This window comes from Pongo abelii, chromosome 7 (genome assembly GCF_028885655.2).
Source record: "Pongo abelii isolate AG06213 chromosome 7, NHGRI_mPonAbe1-v2.0_pri, whole genome shotgun sequence".
NCBI classification, from domain to species: Eukaryota; Metazoa; Chordata; class Mammalia; order Primates; family Hominidae; genus Pongo; species Pongo abelii.
In genome coordinates, this window is record NC_071992.2 from 129,012,409 (window position 1) to 129,036,595 (window position 24,187).

At 33.7% G+C, this 24,187-nt stretch overlaps 1 protein-coding gene across 4 annotated transcripts in view; it reads right to left on the minus strand.

Moving 5' to 3' along the window:
• The window catches only part of CSMD3 (CUB and Sushi multiple domains 3), a 1,211,731-nt gene that overhangs the window by 611,080 nt on the left and 576,464 nt on the right, over nt 1-24,187 (minus strand). For all 4 annotated transcript variants that reach the window (XM_054518783.2, XM_063726791.1, XM_063726792.1 and 1 more), the window contains one exon: nt 693-796. In XM_054518783.2, coding sequence (XP_054374758.2) covers nt 693-796 — 104 coding nt within the window. The remainder of the gene's footprint in view (nt 1-692; nt 797-24,187) is intronic.

Genomic DNA, 24,187 nt, shown 5'->3' on the forward strand with positions numbered 1-24,187 from the left:
TTGTAAAATTAAAAAGAAAACAAAAAGAAGAGGGAGAAGAGAATGAAAAGGAAAAGAAAAAAAAGGAAAAAAAAATTAGCTTACCTTTAGTCAATTTACACACAATAAGGGCATTACCAGTAGTAGCTGTCTATACTGATACTAATTTTTTTAACATTTATATCAGTTGTTCTCCAACTTTGATGTGCATAAGGATCATGCAGTGAGTCTGTTAAAATATAGATTGATAAATTCACATCCTGGAGATGTTGATTCACTAAGTTCGGTTTAAGGGCCTAAAAATCTACATTTTCAAATGTGCACCAGGTATTTGTGATGCATTTGTGATGCAAAAAGACCCTATTTTGAGAAGCATCAGGTTAGATGAGCAGGCCCTCACCAGACGTCAAATCTGCTGACACCTTAATCTTGTATTTCCTAGCTGCTAGAACTATAAGAAATACATTTCTATTGTTTATAAGTCACCCAGTTTACTGCATGTTGTTAGAGAAGCCCAACTGAACTGAGACAAAGTGCCTTAAATCTCACTGAAGAAGCAGTAACAGATTCTATGAAAGTTAATAATAATAACTAAGTTACTGTGCATCTTCTGCTGGTAGTAGTGGGAGCGATCAATGTAAAACAGTAATTTGAAAGTAAAATTTTATTAGTACCTGATAGGCTAAGGCAAAAATGAAACATTGGGAACTTACACTTGGAGCACTGTCCTAGGATCTCCAACTTCGCCCCCATCACCAATTGTCAAGGTATCATAGCCAATCTCCAGATCAAATTCTTCAAAATTTATCTGGATAACCTAGCAGTAAACAGAAACATACACCTTAAGTATACTGCGTTATGCAATAAAAACAACAAAAAAAGCAATGACAGAAATGCATTGTCTCTCCACACACACACACACACACACAAGCAGTTCAATTATGTATAAATATATATATATATATAAAATTTCATAGTATGGCAGCAAGTCATGTTAGAATATTCTTAAAGTTCAATCATTATATCATTACATGACTTCTACTTGCTGTATTGTATTTTCTGCATTAAATTTTCAATGAAATTGCATGGTTTCTGTTTATAGAATACTCTTACTTGAAGAATGATTAAAGCAAATCTTCTTTAAGAAGGCTTTATAAAAAGTATATGTAGGTGGAGAGTGGTTTTCCACACATTTGCATATATATTTTATAAAGTTAACATGCAGAAACAGTGTGCTATTTCCATTAAGTAGTAAAGCTTAAAATTTGTTAGAGCTAAACTTGAATCTAGATTGCCAGAATGGTATCAAGTTTATTTTTATGTATCCTTTGGTAACAGAATTCCTCAAATATATTAAAACGAGTGGCAAAACTGGGAGCACAATACTTTGAGAGGCACACACTATACCATGGTATGTAATTCAGCATTATTTCTTACTAAAATATACTCATGTATCCATATATTGTTTATATACCTATGCAAAAATTCAAATTTAATTAAATTGCAATATTAAAAGTAGCTATAATATTGAAAAAATGTAATTAAGAATCAGTACAGAAAGAAATTACATAAAATTACAAAGTGTCCTACATAGAGTCATGCTTTGAGCAAAAAATAATTTATAATAAAATATTATTCATCACCTGATAAAATGAATGCCTGAAGTTACCATATTATGAGATAATAAATGAAGAAGATATTTCTTTAGTAATATTTATAACTATTTGCTACTTTGTTATTACAAAAATAATTAAAAATAAAGGAACTTATATCTTGGCTGTTTTTGTTATAATAACAATTTTTTTTTTTTTTTTTTTAGATGGAGTCTCGCTCCGTCACTCAAGCAAGAGTGCACTGGCATGATCTAGGCTCACTGCCAGCTCCGCCTCCTGGGTTCATGCCATTCTCTTGCCTCAGCCTCCTGAGTAGCTGGGACTATAGGTGCCCACCACCACGCCTGGCTAATTTTTTTGTATTTTTAGTAGAGATGGGGTTTCACCATGCTAGCTAGGATGGTCTCAATCTCCTGACCTCATGATCCGCCCACCTCGGCCTCCCAAAGTGCTGGGGTTACAGGTGTGAGCCACTGGACCCGGCCAACAATTTTTGACTACACATATTTCTTGTTTTATAAAATATTTTAATATTTGCATTGACTAAAGCAATTGTTTTGGCCAAGTTTAAATATAGCATGTGTATAAAGCCTTTGAACTATACATTTTACATGATCATAATTTTAAAAATATGTGTATTTGTTCCACTTATAGTAAAATATAAATACTTCCCATTAATAATTACCTGTCAATACAGACTTAGATTGTTTCCCGTTTTCTTTTTTTTTTTTTTTGGCTACTATAAGCAACATGGTCATGAGCAATATTAAACATCTTTTGGTACACATTATCAAGTATCTCTAGGCAGTATACTTGCTAGGTAATAACAGCAAAAATTCATTTTATAACCTAGTAAAATATGGTTTTCCAAAATTGTTTTACCAATTCAAATGTTCACATTTGTGTACACTGAATGCATTTATTCCTACCACTCTAGTAGGTGTAAAAGTGTTTTTTTTTTCACATTTTCCTTAATACTAATTGAGTTGCGTATCTTTTTATATGTTTATATATCATTTATATTTCCTTTTCTGTTACACAACTATTTGTGTTTTGGCATCTTTTTTCCTCAGACTGCTTGTCTACTTGTTATCGTTTGCAAGAATTCTTTATATTGGTGATTCTGAAAACATTCCATTATAGCACACTTTGAAAACAATAATATTTGTAATACACAAAGGTGAACAGATGAAGCTGCTTATAATGGAAATTTTATTTTTATTTTTTGCCCAGGACCTTTTGTTCCATAGAGGGAGTTAAATCAATATCTTAGTTCTACCTGTGGCTCACTCATAGTATACCACTGGATCTGGCTCACTAGTTGAGATCAGCTTTATATATTATGGATACTAATCCCTTACATTATATGTGTTGCAATAGCTTCAAGTTCACAGCTTCCTTGTTAGATTATTTGATAAGAAAAAGTTATTAATTTTACCAGAGTAGGACTTACTTATCTACTCATAAAAAAGTAGATAAACAAACCCTACTCTGGTAAAAATTATTAATAATTAATATTAATGACACAAGCTCATAAAGATGTATCTTCATATCTTTTATCTTTTGTGAATTGACTTTTACAGAAACTGCAAAGTAGGAATGTGTGGGAGGCAGAATTCTAAGATGTCTTCCAATATTCTAATCCCTTGGTGTAGATAACCTATATAATACCCTCCTCTTCAGTGTGAGCAAGACCTATGAAGATGATGGATTATCAATCCTATGATGAGTTTATATTATATGGAAAAGGTGAAGGAATATTAAAGATGTGTAATTAAGATCTCTAATCAGTTGACTTTAAGTTCATCAAAAGGGAGATTATCCTGAGTGGCCCTGACTAATTCAGGGGATTCCCTTTAAAAGAAGGTCTAGAAGTGTGAGATCAAAAAACAAGCGAACAAAAAATCAGAAGAGATGCTCTCCTATTGGCCTTGAAGATACAAACTGCCATGCTGTGGAAAGGCACATTTAGCATGGAGCAGTGGGTGGCCTTTAGGAGCTGAGGGCCTAAGTCCTACAACCACAATAATTGAATTCTGCCAACAAGTGAGCTTGGAAGAAGCCCTACAGTTTCAAATGAGATCACATCCCAGACCAATGCTTTAATTTCACCCTGGTACAACCTTGAAAAGAAGACCCAGATATCATGCCCAGACTCCTTTCCTGTGGAAACTGTGAGATAACAAATTTATGTTGTTTCATGTTGCTAATTTTGGGTAATTTTTTATACAGCAATATAAATTAGCACAGTATTACTTTCATTTTTCCCTCCAATATGAACATTCAGTTGTTCAGTACTTTTTATTTAATAAATAGTCCTTCTTTCTCCAATGATCAGCAAACTCTAACATATATCACTACTCTGTATATAAGTATGTTGGATTTTGGATTCTGGATCTTGTTCTCTTGGTAAGTTTGTATGTACCCCAACTACCACAAATTGGCTTATTATTATTATTGCTGTAAGATAAGACTGTATCTTATAAGTCAGATACTCCACACACTTAATACTTTTGTTCTTTGGGAGTATTTTGACTACTCTTGGACCATTTGTCTTTCACATATCAACTTGTAAAATTCTTCAAAAATTTATTTTGGGCTTTCTAATGGAATTGCAGCGAATCTGTAACTGATTAGGTGAGAACTGACATCTTAAGGTATTGAATCTCCTTACACACAAGCCTGACTTATCTCTTCATTTATTTGGATCTCTAAATATATTTTAATAATTTTTTTAATATATTACATCTTGAAAATGCTTTTTGTTATTGAAAGTGGTATTTATCTTTATATTTGGAACTTTTTTGGTATATAGAAAAGAAATTTATTTTTTGTATACTGATCTAACTAGGCACTGGATAAAGCTTCCATATTATTTAAAAACACTTGTAAATTATTTTTAGTTTCTTACATAGCAAGCATGTCTTCTGTAAATAATATTTTAGGTTCTTCCTTTCCAAATTATGTAATTTTAAAATCTTAACTTTCTTGGATATCTGGCAAAATGTTTACTAGAACAGATGACAATTAGTCTCATTAAATTGTACCTGATTTAAGAGGGAATGCTTCCAATATATATGTTTGTATGCCTGTGTGTGTATGTGTGTGTGTGTCTATATGTTTGTTTGCATGGTATTCATTCATAGTTTTATACGTTTCTTTTGTTTTCTTGTGAACTAATAATGACATGAACACTACCATGTTTCTTACATTTCCGTGAGAGTAACTCTGAAAGTATCTCATCCGTCATCCTGCCAGAAGGATAAATCCCATGATCTTCATCACCCCAACCTATTTCACAGTAGATCTATGAGTGCACTGTAATTAAAATTAGAGAATGTTTCCTTTCATATGACTTAAAAGTCTAATAGGCTAGTGGATACAAATTAGGTAAATGACTGCCTAATTGATTGCTAGTCCTATGCCAAACTCTTGATATCCATTATTGTATAATCATGTCCTAAAGACTTTGGACACCCATTTAATGGTAGATTTTAGTTTGCCTAAATTGTAACTGAGACTCATGCATGTATGTATGCAACAATGAGAGCTCTGTCTCACTTTAAATTAAGTGATGAATTAATTACTAACTAATCCATATACTTTTGGATAAGCACTTAACCACTGAGCTTTCATTGAATTTTTAGACACTTAATAATTCTTGAACAGTTTCAATGACACACAATTACTGAGAAGCTAGAATATTCTGATTGAATTTTTATAATACATTCATTTTAGTTTGATTCATTCATGCTTATTTTTAACATTATTATTGAAATAGTTCACAGAAGTAAAACTTGTGCTTTAAAAAAATAAAAATTAACTTTGCCTTATTTGAAGCCATTAATATAAGAAAGGCATTACAGTAAAACTCCAACATAGTATATTGACATATGGTTAAAAGAAAAATATCTTTAATAGAAAGGATAAATAAAACTTAGGAAAACAAAAGCAAAATGACAACAAAACTTGTTCATTGTATAATGTAATAAGTAACATCAGGATTCTGATGTAAAATTTTCCTTCTTTGTTGATACTTTAATAATATGAAAGTGACCAAAGAGACATTTACACCCATTTATTTTTGTATAATATAGAAAAGTTAATACAAAAAATCAACAAATAGTCATCAGTATAATAGGAATGCTTCCTCTACATGTTTATTTGGTAGTAGGGCTGAAACATTTAGTAAGAAAATAGGAAAAATATTATGCATTTAGTGTAAAAAGAATGCCATACATTTTGCCTGTTTTACTTCTTCCTAATCTTTTGTGGAGTAAATAAACAAAAACATAAATTGCATTTAGCACATAGGACTAATGAAAGAAAAACTAGAATAATAAAATATACCCTTAAAGTATTTAAATAATGTATAATTGTCTTGATTTTTTTAAACCAAGTAAGTCACTCTCTTGATTTCCATTGTGAAATGGTGATTCCAACTGGATTGTTTAGTGTTGCTTATTGAGGTTTGAATTAAAACATTTAATCTACTAATGAAGTCAATTAAAAATAACATAATGCTTTTTAACACTGACTTTCCAGAAGTAAAAAATCCATAGATAGCATTAAATATTAAATACTTGGTAGATCCATTTCTCATAAGGCTTAATACATAGGTTTTTACAGGATATTTTGTTAAAACTGGTACAGAAGCTATGTCTCATAATCATTCTGTGAATCTTGCACAGATAATTTAATACCATAACTTCTACATTGTCATATTTTCTGAAGCCATGCAGAATTCCCACTTAATACCCATTAACATGAGTTTTTTTAATGGAACATATTTATATTGTGTAAAACACTGGTCTGAGAATTATGAATGCATTCTTTTATTTTGACCCTAAAAGTCTATGTTGTGTACATCTATACATTATTCTGGCTGCCCAGCAGCTAAATATCCTCCTTTTGTCTGGGAAATTAGGAATCTTGGTAGGAAGTACAGCATACCTCCCAACATGGTCAGATCTTAGATTCCCCATTATTCATTGTATCCAGTGTACAGGTATGAGAACTAAGATTCCCTTATCAATCAGATACACATCTTATGTGTATAAATAAGGAAACAAAGATTGGATTCTGGCAAGGAGTGTCAAAAGCAGCAGAAACATACAGTTCCAGGGGCAACAGTGGTTGTAATACGTAGTGGCACTGAAATTCTAGAGCAGAGCAGTCTTGTTCAACAGGTAAAAATAAATCCTCCCAGGAATCAGAGCCAGAAGCTGTGGAGCACTATGACAAGGTAAATGGATTCTATTACATTCCAAGCTTATCTAGGAACTCATTCCATTTCTAGAGAAGTCAGTATTCACTAGTCTTATCCAGAAGGACATGATATTGTTCTGTGACCCAGTAACCACTCTGTGTAGCTTCAATTCTTTCTTCTTCTGAGTGGGAGTTTTTATGGAGTTACCTTGTTTGTTTTCTATACTTTTATATTGGATTTGGGATAACCTATCTTTTAGCCACAGGTCTTTAGACAATGAGGAACTACCTGTAAATATAATGGAGAAGCCAGTGTATCACTTTGGGATTCTGGACACATCTTTGTATGTAGTAAATGGCTGAAATTTTAGGTTTTCTCTATTAATGTAGATAGAAAGTATGTTTTACATAGGTATTTTTTCCAAAGTGAATGCAGGAGAAGAAAAATGGGTCTGGAGAGGTATTTGATAACCAAAGGGGAAAACGTGGCAGATGCTATTGATTGCTTACCCAACAGCCACCTTCCGTATTTACCCTTGACCTTTTCTTCTCAACAGGACATATATTTTGTTCCCTTGTATCCTTTTCTGTACATCCTAATGCTCAGGGACTGCTCATCCAATTATGAGTTTCCTGAGATGAGTCCTAATCACTCTATGTCCCATTCCATTTGCAAGTGATTAGATTACACGTATTTGACCTAATTCTGGCCACTGGAAGATGATTAGCAATTTGCTGAGAGGCTTTTGCAAAATGATTTCTTGGTTTTCAAAGAAGTACAAAAAATCAGTCTGCTTTGAGGTAATTCTGTCTGAATGTATTCAGCTATTACAACCATCTCACAATACGTAGTTTGAAGACAAAGCAAAACTACATATTGAGATGTTGAGAACCTAGGAATGGTGTTTTTCTGTATGCGTGGGGCTTGCATGCTTCTGGACAGTATGCTTTTTAAATAATGCATTTTCTTATTATTTAAGTCATTCGACTTGAGATTTCCCATATGTAAACTGAAGACATTCCAATGAACAAATGGTTTTAATAAATTCTCAGTTTAAAGGAATGCTTTGCCCAAGTAATTTTCCCATGTTTATTTGGCTACTAGTGATGGAACTAAACTTCAAGTTTGCTTGATGATAGTAATTACATGCTTAAACATCATGCTATTCTACGTTAACAAAGTAAAGTTCTGAAACTTAGAAAATATTTTCTGTGTATCCCAAATACCTCATATCATGTTGCTATAATAATATAATTTATAAATATGTTCTTTGATGTTGGGCATATGCCTGATGTATTAAATAGTGATGGCAGGGAGAGACAATTTCTGAAACCTAACAACTAATAAATATTACATAAAATCTTCGGGAAAAAATATAGAAAGCATCTATTGATATAAGTTCTTTTGTATTCCATGGTAAAGTCTGTATTTTTTAATTCAAAATAATTCTGAAAGCTGAAGAAAATTCTCAATATTAGACATTTTTTATTTATATAATTAGTACAACATTCAAATTAGCCTTTGATGATGTTTAACCAAACATATTAATGATGCTTTAACTAAAGCCAATACCAATACCAAGCTATACTCATTAGTGAGACAGGATAATATAGATAAGTCCACAGGAAAAGCCTGGGATTATAGCCCCATTTCTCTTAAAAAATGTTATATTGTTTTGAGCAATTCTCTAACTTATAATTCCTATTTTTTTAAGGTTGAAATATATATTACAATAAGCAAGGATTATAAAATAACACATAGGATGCTTGATATATAGTAGGACCTCATAAATGTCAGTTATTATTAGCTACGTCAATTATCTTAAAATAGGTATTCACATCTGTTCACAATGGATCTTGAGGATGAAGTTCTTTTTTCAGCAACCCATTTGATTCCAAGATAAGAGTTTTTCCCCCAAACTCTATGCTGCTAAAAATTTACCTTTTCTGGGAGCAGTTTTTCTCCATTATGATTATTTCAGAATGGCTATAAGTCACTCTAATATTAACAACTATTTTTGCTCCCTGGTGTGGAAATCAGAATGCATTATATATGTATAATTACAAAATATAAAAACTTCAATTAATCTCAAGGTACGCAAATACCATGTTACACAATCAACTTGACATCTAATTAAAGCACTTCTTTCTTCATATACTTTCTATACCTTGGCAATCATAGTCCAATGAGGGAAACATGACATAAGCAAGGTGAATACAATACCCTGTGTTGATTGCTCTGGGATATGGACACACTGGGTTATATTAGCAGAGATGATAGCCACTCAATCCAGTTGGAGAGTATAGAAGAAAGGATTCCCTGAGGTGGAAAACCCCAGATACTGCCAAGGAAGGTGGAGTTGGGAACTGGGAAAGAACATTCTAGGGTAGAATGTGAAATACGGCAAAGTGAAAAAAATATTATTTTTGTTTCTGAAACATAAACTGTGAGGCAAACAGTGATGAGAAGGAACACTAGCGATGAAGGCAGAAAGCAGACCATGTTAAGGACTGTGAACTTTATCTTCTATATGAAAAGCAGCAAATTACGATTTTGAACAATGTTGACAGGGTTATATTTAATTTTTTACATGCTCATTTTGGCAGCAGGGACAATCTGGATTTGAAGGATAACAGGGCAGGGTTAGAGAGATTGAAGACCTAAACTTGGGCTGTGGAAGTAGGGATGGAGAAGAGTGGATTCAGACAAGGTTTCTTTGCTCCAAATTAAAATAATTATAATAGTTTTTTTTCCCTTTTTTTCCATACATATGAAAGCATTATTCAAAGGCCCACACAAAAATCTATGCCTTGGCAGGACTGTCTTATCAAATGTTATTGCTTGTAAATGTCTAATTCAGAGAGAGCAAAATATGGAGTATCTTTATTAAAAAATCATATAATTCAGAATAATTCTAAAACTTGGCTGCTTTTGTGACATGTATTATAAGTGACATACATTTCACATCTATATGGAAAATTCATGTTAATGATGTTTAAACAATAATTATCCTAAATTAGCTACTTAAAAAATAAATATACAAAGGTAAACATATGAAATTTGTTAAATAGGTAAATATTGTATGATACAAAATGCTTAAAGTATGACACATGAAAATTCCTTATTTATTCATTTGAAAGTGGTATCATTTTAGAGAAAATAATAAATATCTCATATTCTAGAAGAATTATGCACTGCAATATTTAATATTTTACTTACATATTTTATTACAGAATATATATCCCAAGACTCTAGGCTAGACCATTCAACAGTGCAAAGTGCCACCTCAGGGAATTCTCTAGGCTCATCCACTTTGCTGCCAGCATCAGGTTAACAGTTTCAATTCTTGCAAGGGCTCATATTTTAGAGACGGGGTGGAGGAGAGTCTGGGGACACTGAGAACTACTGATGGAGTGATAAAAGCTTTTAGCTTTGTTTTATTTTTCTGTGCCTTTAATATCTGTACACTGGTCTTCTCCTTTAGGGGATTGTTGGCATGTAACAATGACAGATTAAATAAAGCACTACAAATGTTTCACTGAAGGGAAGAAGCTACATAAAATGAAAAATTCATCAAATATTAAATCCATAACACCACAGTACAAAACCATTGGTTCCTTTCCATCATTTATTCATGCTTAGCTACTGGAGGATATAATTTAAATTCCATAATACATATAAATGATCAACTTGAATTTGCAGATTTTGAAGAAAACCCTTGCAGATAATATTCTTGGTTTTAGGAGTCTATTCATTACAAATTTGTATAAGTTAGGTCGTATATATCCAAAATATTTTGAAAAATAGATATGTATGAGGCTAATTCAAATAAATTTGTTAAGAAGGGCTCTTTTTCTGTTTTTTGTCCCTTATTAATAATGGGGTCATCATGGTCTAGGATATCTCTCTTTTCATTTATTTATCTATATCTATTTTTATATAAAAAAATCTTTGACTCCAGACTTTGAGAAAATGAAAGGTTTTTTCAAAATGATTAGACACACAACTATAGTAGTGATATACAGATATTTATATACTTTCATATATAATGAACAATGCAATGAGTTTTAATTCCAGCCTCAGTTTATCCTTGTTATTTTTCTTACGACACCAAAAGAAAGGATGTAAGATACCAGCTTCTCAATGCATGGTCTTTGTAGCTAACTTTATTTTTGTTTATGTAATTTATTTAAACAAGGTTATTGAGTAGTGAATCTTTATCAGTTTATATCTATGGAAGGCCCAGTTTACTTCTATGTCTTCCTGAAAAAGCAATTTAGGCAGGAGTCCAGGAAGTTAGGGTACAAGAGAAATTACCTACCACAGCTATGCAGGAGGAAAGACTTGTAGCCCATGAATGAATTCTCTCTGGAGCCAGTAGTTAGGAAAAGACTGGGGAAGGGTTTTTATTTCTGTCTTTGTGAAGAAGGTCACTGGTATTTTGATAGGGATTTTGTAGATTGCTACTGGTAATGTGGACATTTTAACAATATTAATTCTTCCATTTCACGAACTCAAGATATCTTTCCATTTATTTATGTCCTCTCCAATTTCTTTCATCAGTGCTTTATAGTTTTCATTGTATTATTGTGGTTACCAGAAGCTGGAGAGAATAAAGAGGAAGGAGACACTGGGAAAGTTACTTTGTCAATGGGTACCAAGTTGAAGTTTGAGTGACTATAGTAATAACAATGTAGTGTATATTCCAAGATAGCTAAAAAAGAAGATTTTGAATGTTATTATACAAAGGAGCAATACATGTTTAAGGTGATAAATATAATAATTATTCTGATTTGATCGTTATATAAGGTATAGGGACATCAAAATATCTGTGTTTCACTGCAACCTTGTATAATTCTGAACCCCAGAAATAATTTTTATGTGTCAATTATAAGTAAAACTTTAATTAATAAAAAAAGGGTGAGGAAAGGTAGCTATACTACTGTTTCCTATTTTGTGAACTGTGCTTCAAATAGAAGACTCCTATTTTAAGTTTTGGAGGTTACGTTAAAACACAAATCAGATAATATAACTCTTCTATCTAAAAGCTATTGATTTATTTAATTGTATACACATATTTAAAAATATGACTCTCTACCAGCACTGTTATAGTGATATAAATACAGACAAACTTTTCTTCCTTCACTGGGGGAAGAATATAATAAATTTAAAAAATATATAATAAGCTTATAGAATATAAAGTCTTCAAACACTCATATGTGTTATGAAGTGTTTTAAAGAAAAATAAACCAAGGTAAGATGATAGAGAGTGGTGGAGGTGTTCAGTGATAGAGGAGGTGAGGGTGAGGAACTTGAGAGAATGTGAATGAAAAGAGGAACTATTTAGATATCACGTTTATCAGTGGTTTCTCATTCTATATTTGAATAAATGTCAAAGGGCCCTCTATGATCTGATCTTTCTTTAGTTCTACAGTCTCCATGTTGCCCATTCTCTTTACCCACTATGCCAAGGGCCCCTGTAATCTTTTTAGTTTCTAGAAGACATCAGGGCCATAAAAATCCTTTATGAGGACTACTTACTCTGTCTCAGACACTCTTCTCTCTGCGTTTCCAGTTCCTTGTCATTCCATAATATTGGCTTAAAAATCATCTGCTCAGAAAAGTATTTTTGACATTTCTAAGGGGCTTCCTCTTTATTCCATTAAGGGTGATTTCTTTACATTATGATTATTTATTTCTGTGTTTATCCTTTTATTGTCTATTTAAAGTGCTAACTAGAAGCTTCCTGATGTTAGCACATTTGTCTTTTTAAAAAATCGATTGCAATCCCAGGTTCTACACTGTAAAAATGTAGGATTTCCCAGGTAACGTCTAGCTAAGATTTACAATATTGGTATTCATCTGGCCACTCTAAGGCACATGAGGTGCTTTATGCTTGTCCTTGGATATTAGAGATCATCACAGACTGAGAATGTACAGTGTGGACACTGAAGAGGTCTTAACAGGAAAAAAAAAGTTGAAACTACTACATCCTATCTCTGCAGATGTTGCTCCCTTCAAACCTTACCCCTAATATCATTGATGTGGGTGACTTTACTATTACATCAGAAGGGGTTAAAATTCAAAGCAGATATGTAATACTGAGCAAAGGAATCACACAAATTTTTACACTTTGACATGTACATTATGTGATTCTTGCTGTGTGAGGGCAATTAAATTATCCAAATGACTCTCCTTCACATTGGATAGAGATTCCAGGAGGCCAAAAAGCTGTTAATACTAAGAAGGGCAAATGCTGTGGGTAACACAGGTATAATATCACATTCCTCCTCTCTCTTCACAACCCAGCTGCAGCTATTCTTGAGGTGTTAGGTAGCTGGGGTAGGAGACAATGTTCCAGAAGTTTGAGCATGGCCCCACTAACTCTAAGGTTGTCATTAAGATAACCTTCCATTCTGCTGCAAAATATCTCAGTGACGGAAAGCAAAAGCTCACAGCTCTTGCCAGTTTCTTCTTCAAGATCTCTTGGCAGCAGCCTATTCTGACTTAGAAGCATCTGCTGATGGTTTCCGGTGACTAATATCAGCAGGGAGTCTCCACAAGAATATTTCAAGATCTGAAATGTATGAGAGTGTGTGTTATCTGCACAGTAGGAAACTAAGCTCAAACGTTAGTGGAGGCATTACACCCATCTCGCTCTGGGAATTTATTAGTGTTGTTGGTGGTGGTAGCAGTTGCCGTAGTAGTTATAATAGTAATATTATTAACACTAATATTTTGAACATATATATTCCAGGCCCTGTTCTAAGTGTATATCTCATATTATCCTTTCAAGAGTCATAAGAAATTAAATTATTGAGACCACAGAAGTCCAGAGAAGTTTTTGGTGGTGATCTGTGACTCATTACACAATTATGCAGTGTCTATATTTATATACAACTAGGTACTTTTTATATTTGTGTATTAGTATATGAGGAGTTTTAGCATCAAGAATATAAAATATAGAAAGGACATACAATGAATATTTACTATTTATTCCTAATTATTCAATGAGTGGTACCACATCTTCAAGAGAATATAAAATACTGAAAGTCAATGACTATTATTGTAAGAATTAAACTCTCATGATGTTAAAAAACCTATGTTGATTCAAGATGTTAAAATGAATCTGCCTCTAACTTTAGTAAAATTGCAATCCATAATTTTATACATGCAATTATGGAATTAACTAAAATATATGTGGTGAAAAAAGAAGTTGCTAAAATATTAGTTTAAGAACAAAATAAACATAAATGCTTTCTAGAATAAGCATCAATTCTATCCAAAAAGAGAGATTTTATGTTTGGTTTTTTTATACTTCTCTGTGCTTTTGTTTACAAAAACATTGATTAGAAGAATGATGATCACACTAGATACTATCATTTGAATGTCTCCCCTCAAAAATTCAGATATTATTAATGTGATAGTATTAAAGATGGTAGCTTCAAGAGGTGATGCGCCATGAGGGCTCCTCCCTCGTAAGTGGGATTTAGATGCTCATAAAAGAGGCAGCATTAAGCTCCCTTGTCTTTCTCACTTTCCATGTGAGGACACAGTGTCTTCTGCTGTCCAATTTCCTTGTTACTCCTCATTGCCACCTGGGATAGGCAGAATACCTAATTAAAGATGTCCACTCCCTAATCCAAAAAAAAGCTGTGAATATATTACCAGACATGTTAGAAGGGACTTGAACTTGTGATTCAATTTAAGAATCTTGAGATGAAAAGTTTATTCTAGATTTCTAGAGTGGGCCAAATCTATTCACACAAGTCTTAAAATTAGAGGAAGAAGTCAGAAGAATGTGCAAATGTGACATCAGAAGGACTAGACCCATCTTCGTTGGATTTGAAGATGGAGGAAGAAGACTGGGAATGGACCTCAGCTAAGAGCCAAGAAAAAATGAAGATATTGAGGAACTATAAGGAACTGAATTCTGCCAACAAGATCAATGAACAGGAAACATTCTTTCCCAGATTTTCCAAAAAGGAATATAGTGTGCTGACAACTTAGTTTTATTGCAGTGAGCCCCATGCTGAACCGCTGACCCACAGAATTATAAAATAATGAATGTTTTTATTTATATTAATATTATTATTTGTTTTAAGCCACTAAGTTTACAGTAATTTGTTACAGCAGCAATAGAACTGTCACTTTTATAACAGCATCCAGACTTCATCATTCTTATTTCATTTAATAAAGCCACTGGCTCACCTGCAAATTTACATAAGCCACGTTAAGTTTTCCAAACTTGTTTCTGCACCTATACAATATATACAATAATATTAACTATTCATACAATTAATAGGAGGATTAAGTGAGAAGATACATAAAAATAGCTTAGCATAATGCCTGTCACATACACTCAATTCATCTACAATTTAATATAATTAATTCAAAAAAATCAGTAACAGTAATAAAATCATGAGTTTTTTCCTAATATCTTTTCTCTTGTTAGCTAGTACTTAAATGGGAATATTCTTTGTTCACTCATCAATTTTGGACTAAATATGTGTAACAGAGGTTGTCATATCTTTCCCAAACATTCATGTACTCCTTCTCCTACCATAGTAGAATTACTAGCTGGTAGCAAGTTGTCCTTAGTAAAGACTGTATTTTGCATTCTCTCTTGTAGCTAAATATGAGAATGTTGTTAGATTATTGCAAAAATAAGATATAAATAGAAATGTTTTGAAGCAACATCAAGGAATATTTCTTAAGAGATAGCTTACATTTGTCCTTTGTTTTCCTTATTAATCATTTCCCCCAACCTGCTTCCTAGGTGGGCTAGACACCATGTTGCAACCTAAGACAAAGACCACAAATTGGGAATGGTAGGGTGGTGAGTTAGCCTATGACTCTCAGAAATTTCTGGAGCAGAGACACCATTAGTCTTGGACCAGATACATATCCTGTTTAAGTCTCTGTTATGCGTTTTCTGTCACTGACATCCAAATCTAACCATAATTGAAAAGCCTGTGTATCTTGGTTGTTTTAATTAAGGACTTTTTTGCCCAGTCTCTCGTTTTCCTCCCCTATGCTGACCCCAAAAAGACTATATTTGGTTGTATAAAGTACATTAATGGCCATAATGTATTTGAATTCCTTGCTATTTATGTCAAATTATTATTCAACACAGCTCTGATTATGCATATGATTCCAGTATAATCATAATATTGAGATTAAAATGGTGGGTATACCCAATGGTTAGTAGTGGGAAGAGTAGTGAAAAAAATACAAACAAAAATGCTTTGCCATTTGCATATTTTGCCTACTTTGTTGGTAAGAACCAGAGACATTCCTAGAAAGAGCTAAAACACATGGAAATAAACAAGCAACTATTTTGTCTAGGAATAATTGCTCAGTTATTTCAATAAATATTCATTTGAAAAACTCCCACATGACAGTTACTTCATTAGATATTAAGGATGCATGGACTCAAGAACTGGTTTTTATCCTTAAGGGTTAAACTAAGGAAAATAAGTGCACAAACATGTAAGTACAATGTAATGTGACAACACATGGGTCAGTTATGCAGAGTAAGCTTTCCCAATTTAGGAGGGAAGACAGGACAGGCTTCTAGGAAAAGGTAAAAGATTACTTGAGTCCTAGAAGATGCCATTAATAAACAGGGTCACAAGATTGGAGATGTGTAAACAAAGTGAAAAAGTATATTCCCTACAGAAGGAGCAGCTCATCCCCAAACTACAGGGTCCTAGAAGTGCTTTGGGGGCTAAATAGAGTGTTCAAGTATGAGTCTAACACAAGAGTAGTTTAGGTGGTCCATGTCTTCCTCTATAAAGCTATGCAGAACCATTTAAATATTTTACAAAGAAGAAGACATTATTTCATCTCAGAATAAAACATCACATTGAATTTTTTGGAAAGTAACAGGCTTGGAGTAAGCAGAAAAATGAGATGAAGATTCACTAATTGGAAAGCTGGTTATTAATCCAAAGGAGAATAATGGAAACCTGAGTGAGAGGGAGTTAAACAACTTCAAGGCATACTAATTAACTATAATGAATTCATTGGACTTTGTATTTAGATATGTGAAGGAAAAGGAGAAGAATGTAAAATGAAAAATGTTTGAATTCTTAATATAGAGGAACACTAATATTTAAGGATAAGGTCACTAGCAAAAGCCTGGAAACGGAGGGGGAAATTCAGGAAAACAGAGAATAAAGAGGCTGGGGAGGATAAAGTTTCAAGGAGAAGGAAGTAGTCAATAACATCACTCACTCTGTACCTATGCCTTTCTTTTACTTAATTTATTATTTTAAAATATGTTTTCATTATAAAATGAAGCATATATCTTATTTGATATTGATTTTTTTGTTAGTACAAAATTAAAGGGGAAAATGCATGTAATCTTCTATCCAGAGATAATTCTTTTTTAACATGTTAAAAAAGAAATATTCTTTTTTCCCCTTTCTTTCTTTCCTTCTCTCTCTCTCTTTCTCCTTTCCTTCCTTCCTTTCTTCTTTCTCTCTCTTTCTTTCTTTTTCTTTCTTTCTTTCCCTCCCTCCCTCCCTTCCTTCCTTCCCTGCTTCCTTCCTTCCTTTTTCTTTCCCTTTATAAATATACTTTTTAATTTTCTTGAGATAGGGTGTTGCTCTGTCACCCAGGCTGGAATGCAGCAGCAGGGTTATAGCTCATTCATCCTTAAACTCCTGGACTCAAGTGATCCTTCCACCCCAGCCTCCTGAGTAACTGCGACTAAAGACATGTGCCACCATGCCCACCTGGCTAATTTTTAAAAATTGTTTTGTAGAAAAAGGGTCTTGCTATGTTGCTCAGGATGGTCTCAAATTCCTGGCCTCAAGTGATCCTCCCACCTTGGCCTCCCAAAGTAGCTCCCAGGTATGAGTCACTGCATCTGGCCTCATTTTTTCTTTATTGATATTTATTTATTTATATTTATTGATATTTAATTTTATTGTACTTGCACAGAGTAATTCACTTTAAATAAAGTATTTCAATTAAATAAACCATTTGAACAAAAAAAAAATAAGTACCATTGGCAGGGGTTAGGAATAGTTAAGGTAGTGCTATACAGATATGGTTCACTTAGGAGGAGTGGAAATAAAAGATCAGCGCCTTTAAAATTCTACTGCCAAGCCTGGGTGTTCTATAAATAGTGACCAGAGCTACTTTTCTTGGCTTGGGGAACCTTCTAGTTGGTTTTTCTAATTTCTATCTAATTCTTTTGTATCAAGATCTTCACTCTGCTACTAGGTTCTTTCTGAATCATGCTTTGTTAAGACTGCCAACCTGGCTTTAATTTCAGTTTATCCCTGTACTGCTGCCTCAGGTTTGCTCTTGTTAGTGCCTACTCCATTGTAGTAGATACTGTCAATGCTCCAGGTGATCAATAACCCCCTTGGATGCTTTTTGCCCTTTCTGTTATCTGTTCATTATCTTCCATATACTATGCATTTGTCTCTAAACGTGTATAGCTGAGTCTTCTAGAGGCTGCTTTCAGGCTACAGGAGCCCACTTGGTCCACACATGAGCCCTGAAAGATCTGGGTATCACTTACCCTAAGATCATGGGGTGCAGAAGTATGACAGCACAGCTTCTTTGCCTTGAGTTGGGACAAACTATCAGGTGTAATTTACACTGCATGAGATCCAGCAGAGGCTTGGATTTTGTCTGAAATTGACCTTGCTTAACTTCCTTCTTGTCCTGCCTCTCCCACTCCCTGAATAATTTCTCCTGGATGCACTTTCTTAATGAATCAGCAGCATATAATTCCTTCTCTTGGGCCTGCTTTTTCAGGAACATAAATGAAGACAGCTGTAGTCTGCAGAAAAGTGACTCTCTATGCCTGGCTGAGGTTTCAGACCTGGCACTGAAGCTTGGCACAAGTACCGAATCTCCAAATATTTGGCACAAAGAACTAGTACCTATAAATGGGCTCACTAAATGAAGTGTCAAAAGGCTATCTCTAAAGATGGAAAAGTGACAAGAATTGTTCAGATGACAGTGTTACAGGTGAGTTCAAGAGTGTATTCTGATGCCTGAAGACTTTATGGGGAGGAAGATTAAGATTGTATCTAATGGATCTAAAGAAAAAACATGGGCTTAAATGTATTGAATGTACAAAGGTAATATTTCACAGTTTAATAATTTTACCCTCATAAATTGGACCTTCACTACTTGTTTTTAAAATAAGTCAAAGAATGGAATGGCCTGTCTGAAAAGGAACTTCATCTCCTACTAGAAAAGGCTGTCCTTTACCTGAATTTAAGTTTGGGGCAAGTGTCCATAAAAACATAAGAGCAGAGAAAAACTCATTTAATACTTCAGTTCAACAGAAATCAAATCTATGTTTCAGAATGATATGAAATGTTGTAATGAAGTTTTATCAGAACTATATGAAAAACCCAGTAACTATGCCTTATGGTAGCTCTAGAGAAAATAATATGTAGGCACAAATATTATTTAATATAAATGTAGTTAGCATTTATTTATAAAGCAGTACAAATACCAACAAAATATTTGCTATTCATTGTGCACTTATCTTAGACTGTGCTGTATTAAAGCACCTAGTAATTTCCAAATAATATATATTGCTTATTCATATTAATTAATTATTTTATTTATTCAATAAATGTTAACTGGTCACCCACTATGAGCTAGGTACTATGCTTATGCTTACACATCCTTAATTACTCAACATATCTCAATATATGTACAATGGTCTATCTGATAATGTCATTCACTAAAAGTCATCTTTGGAATAAGGGATGGGATGAAAAATGAGCATATATAATTCCTTAAACTTACAAGATAATTTCCAATGTACAAAGTGCTGTTTTATTTATTAACTTGTGTGATACTTCAAGACTCCTATGACCTGGTAAGGCATGGATGATTACTCCTAATTTAAAGATGAGAAAACTGAGATTCAGAGAGGTGAGATGATCTGCACAACAATTCAGGGCTTTTGACTCAGGTTCACATTCTATCCATGTCTTATTCCACAAAAGAAAGGCTTTTATAAATAGGGTGGGAAGCTCCAGAGTGAATTTTTAAATATGTACACTTAAAATCATACCAGTCCCTTGACCTCCTTCATTAATTCACCTTGGTCATGGTAAGCCATATTCTCTAAATCTTAAGATCCACAAGTGATGTGAGGCAAATTTAAAACAAAGTAAATATTCATAGTTTTAAAATACAAAAACAAATATGTGCTTTTGTCTAGTGTTATGCAACATTTTTTAAAGCCATAGTCAATACTTATTCTTTTGATGATATATTTTATTTCTTCTGACAATTAAGACTTCTACTAGGCTAGCGAGAGTTATAATCTGAACTGAAGTCAACCTCATATGCCTGTCTTTATTCTCTATGAATTATATTCTTCTATGCCCAGTTAATTTAATCTTTCATTACTTACCTCTCAATGAATTGTATTTTCTTCGTTGTGAGATTTGCTGACATCCTGGAGTCATCAAAATTATCCTTATAACAATAACTCAATATTGATAAAAGTATATTACATTTAAAGAGAGCAGGGGGTGGTCAAAAAGCCACAAAGAATTATGCTCCTCTACATTTTCAGCTTAGTTCTTTACATCATATGGAAGAATTGCCTAATTAAAATCATTGCAATTTTACTACAATTTACAAGTTTATTAGCAACCTAACAAAGTAAAGTAGCCAACCAACACTAGCAAGTGTTTTAATCAGCTCGATTTTCTCCAACCAGATATGGATAAAAATAGAAGAAATAAGCATATTATCAATTTTCAGGCTACAGTGGAATGTGCTAGAATTATTCTAGAAGCAAACTGGGATGTTAAATATTGGATTAGACTCCATTTATACTAGATCAGGAGATAAAAACAAAATGATGTATATCATTATCTCCCTGTCTCAGAGTTTTTTGGTGAGAAGTAACAGAAAACCATTTTGGCTGGCTTAAGTAAAATATGTATTTTAAGTTATGGGGTAGGACACAGAAGTAAGCAAAAGCTAAAATTCCAGATTAAATAAAGGATAGGAGCCCAGGAAACTTTGGGTTCTAGGTAGCAGGAAAGAATCAGTGATCATTGTAAGAGTCAATGCCTAGTTTTGAATCCAATTTCTTAAAGTTAAATTGTAGCGTTTGGCAAATTACTTTCTCTCTCTGACTCTATTTCCTCATATGAAAAATAGGGATAATAATTGTACCTACATGTTAGGGTTGTTGTAAAACTAAATTAAATATTGTAAGCAAAGGCTTTAGAAACATTCTTCATGTATAGTAAACATCCAGTGAACAATAACTATTGTTGTTTACTATTATTCTGAAGGGTTTTCCTTCTGATAAATCAACACCAATATTTTTCAGTGTGTGCTATTTTTTTCAAGGTTCAGTAAGAAATGGAGTGACTAAACTTGGGTCACATGACATGAGGAGTGTATTAATAAATGCTTAACAATTGGCTCTTTGAAAAACATGCTTATTAAAAATTTACTTATATAAAGGATGTGTAACACAGAATTTACAAATAATGACAAATATACAATATTCTTGATAATAAATTCCACACAGCCAAATGCTTTGCAGAAAATGCTTTTGTTGATGTCTGCCAAACATTTGTATCTGTAGCTAACTCATGGTTACAAATTGATGAATGGACTGGTATAGTTCTCACATGAATGTTGGTTGATATTTAATTTATGTTAATGAGTGAAACATAATTATAAAAATGAATACATATGTTGAAACATCATTTGTTTGTCAACGATGTGAATGACTTCATTACTGAATCAGATTATAGTTTTTGAATACTGGAAGAATATTTCCTCAATTTTTTTGTGCCATTCACAATGTAATCACTACAGACTCAATACACTTCAAAATTGAATCTTTAGTACCAACATTTTCTTCTTCACTTTCTATATCTACACAATGAAGAAAAGTTCTGATTTCTTGAGTTTGCCTATTTCTATAGTGTAAATTGTACCACTATGTCCAAATTGAAGCTGCCAAAGAGACTGAATACAGATTGGGGAAGAGATGCACTGTCTTTCATCATTATATAGTAGCTCCAGCATATGGTCAACATAGATTTAAATAACCTCAGGGGCATAGCTAATAGTAAAGACTAGTAAAAGATTATGAAATAATGAGTTTTGTGTAGTTATTACTTTTGTTTTTAATATAACATTTTTAAGTTCAGATGATTTCAATTTTATTATTGGATATGCTTAACAACCAGCTTGTTATATTCCTTATAATTACATCAGTGCTCTCAAGAGCTGATAAAAGTTACTTCCAGCATACCACTGTATGGGATCTTCTTGGCAAATGAAGGTGGAAGGGTTAGGGACAGCGTAACTTTGATTGAAGTCCCCTCCAGGACCACACAGAATGGCAGAAAGGTAGTTTTTTGGCTTTTAAAAATTATGGAGAACAGATGGATGCTGTGTAAGCGAAAAAACTAACATGGATTCAAGTCTACTACAGGCCCAGTTTCACGTTTTTTCTCATTCTTCCCACTGATAATCTACCTGAGAACAATGTAAAACCCATGAGAGAGAGAATCGTGATATAAAGGATACAAGGGAATTGTGATATAAAGGACCTTTGAGCCGGGCGCGGTGGCTCACGCCTGTGATCCCAGCACTTAGGAGGCCAAGGTGGGCAGATCATGAGGTCAGGACTTCGAGACCAGCCTGGCCAACATGGTGAAACCCCATCTCTACTAAAAATGCAAAAATTAGCCAGGTGTGGTGGCGTGTGCCTGTAATCCCAGCTACTCGGGAGGCTGAGGCAGGAGAATTGCTTGAACCTGGCAGGCGAAGGTTGCAGTGAGCTGAGATTGTGCCATTACACTCCAGCCTGGGGGACAGGGCAAGACTCCATCTCAAAAAAAAAAAAAAAAAAAAAAAAAGACCTTTGAATCGTCAGCTTCAAGAACTACACCTGGGATTAGTAGCTACTCAATACATATTTATTTGAATGAATAAATAAGTATTCCCCAGTAGAAAGAAAGTCTCAGAGGATAGCATCAGTTGTAAAATTTGAGAGGACACCTATTAGATAAATGGCAACAAGTAGATGGCAGTAAAGGAAGATAAAGGTTATTTTGGGAAGATTGGTTCAGGGGTCAACAGAGCAGTGAGGGAACCAGGAGCAGCAAGTCAGACAATTTGCTTAGAGAAGTTATTTTAGTGGGTTTCAAAGCTCCAGAAAGGAGGGTATGGATCAGCAATAGGACTTCAGTACCTGAAAAAGGGACTAGTGATGACAAGGGAAGATCCCAACCTAATAATTAAAGATAGTAGAATGGACACATGGGTAGAAAACAGGACAGATTTCCAATCACTAACACCAAACTTAAACACTCAAAAATAAATCCGAAACTTAATTTTCATTATAAGGCATGTGATAAGGTTAGAATTAAGGGTGACTTCAAGTTAAGTCCTAGAATATCAGTTTAGGACTGAAATTTGGATTTTTTTGTTTTCCTGCAAAAGTCAACATTTATACTTACTTGAAAAAAGTGGAGTCAATGATATAGTAAGAAGGACTGGACCCAGAATACAAGAAAGGGACTGTATGCTTCTCTCATTTGATCTTTTAATTTTTAAGGCAAATACACTTGAGTAATTCTGATCACTGTATTTTATTTTAATCAGTGCTTTCCAATCTTGAATACGAGAAGTACTTTGTAAGTAATATGAAGGAAATTTGAATGAAAATAATTATTGGGACACTCACACGAGATAGAGTTGTTCATCCATTATCAAATAAGAAAAAATAGGTCAGGCGCGGTGGCTCACGTCTATAATCCCAGCACTTTGGGAGGCCAAGGCGGGTGGATCGCGAGGTCAGGAGATCGAGACCATTCTGGCTAACACGGTGAAACCCCGTATCTACTAAAAATACAAAAAATTAGCTGGGCGTGGTGGCGGGTGCCTGTAGTCCCAGCTACTCGGGAGGCTGAGGCAGGAGAACGGCGTGAATCTGGGAGGCGGAGCTTGCAGTGAGCCGAGATCGTGCCACTGTACTCCAGCCTGGGTGACAGAGTGAGACTCTGTCTCAAAAATAAATAAATAAATAAATAAATAGCAAGTGTTGTTCTGATTATATTAATAATACAAATACATTTTGCAATTTTTATTACTAATGTTATATATTTACATTTCAAATAGTAGTTCAAATATACTTGAGACACGTAATCTGATTCTTCCATGGATATTTGTTTCCTGGGTTAGGAATGGGCAGTCTTCAATCACATAAAAATGTAACATTAGAAGTATACAGAAAAATATGCAAGAATATTTTCAACTAGGCATCCTACTCATTAGCTTTTGCCAGTTGTTCATCACTTTCTTTTTTTTTTTTTTTCCCTTGAGACGGAGTCTGACTCCGTCGCCCAGGCTG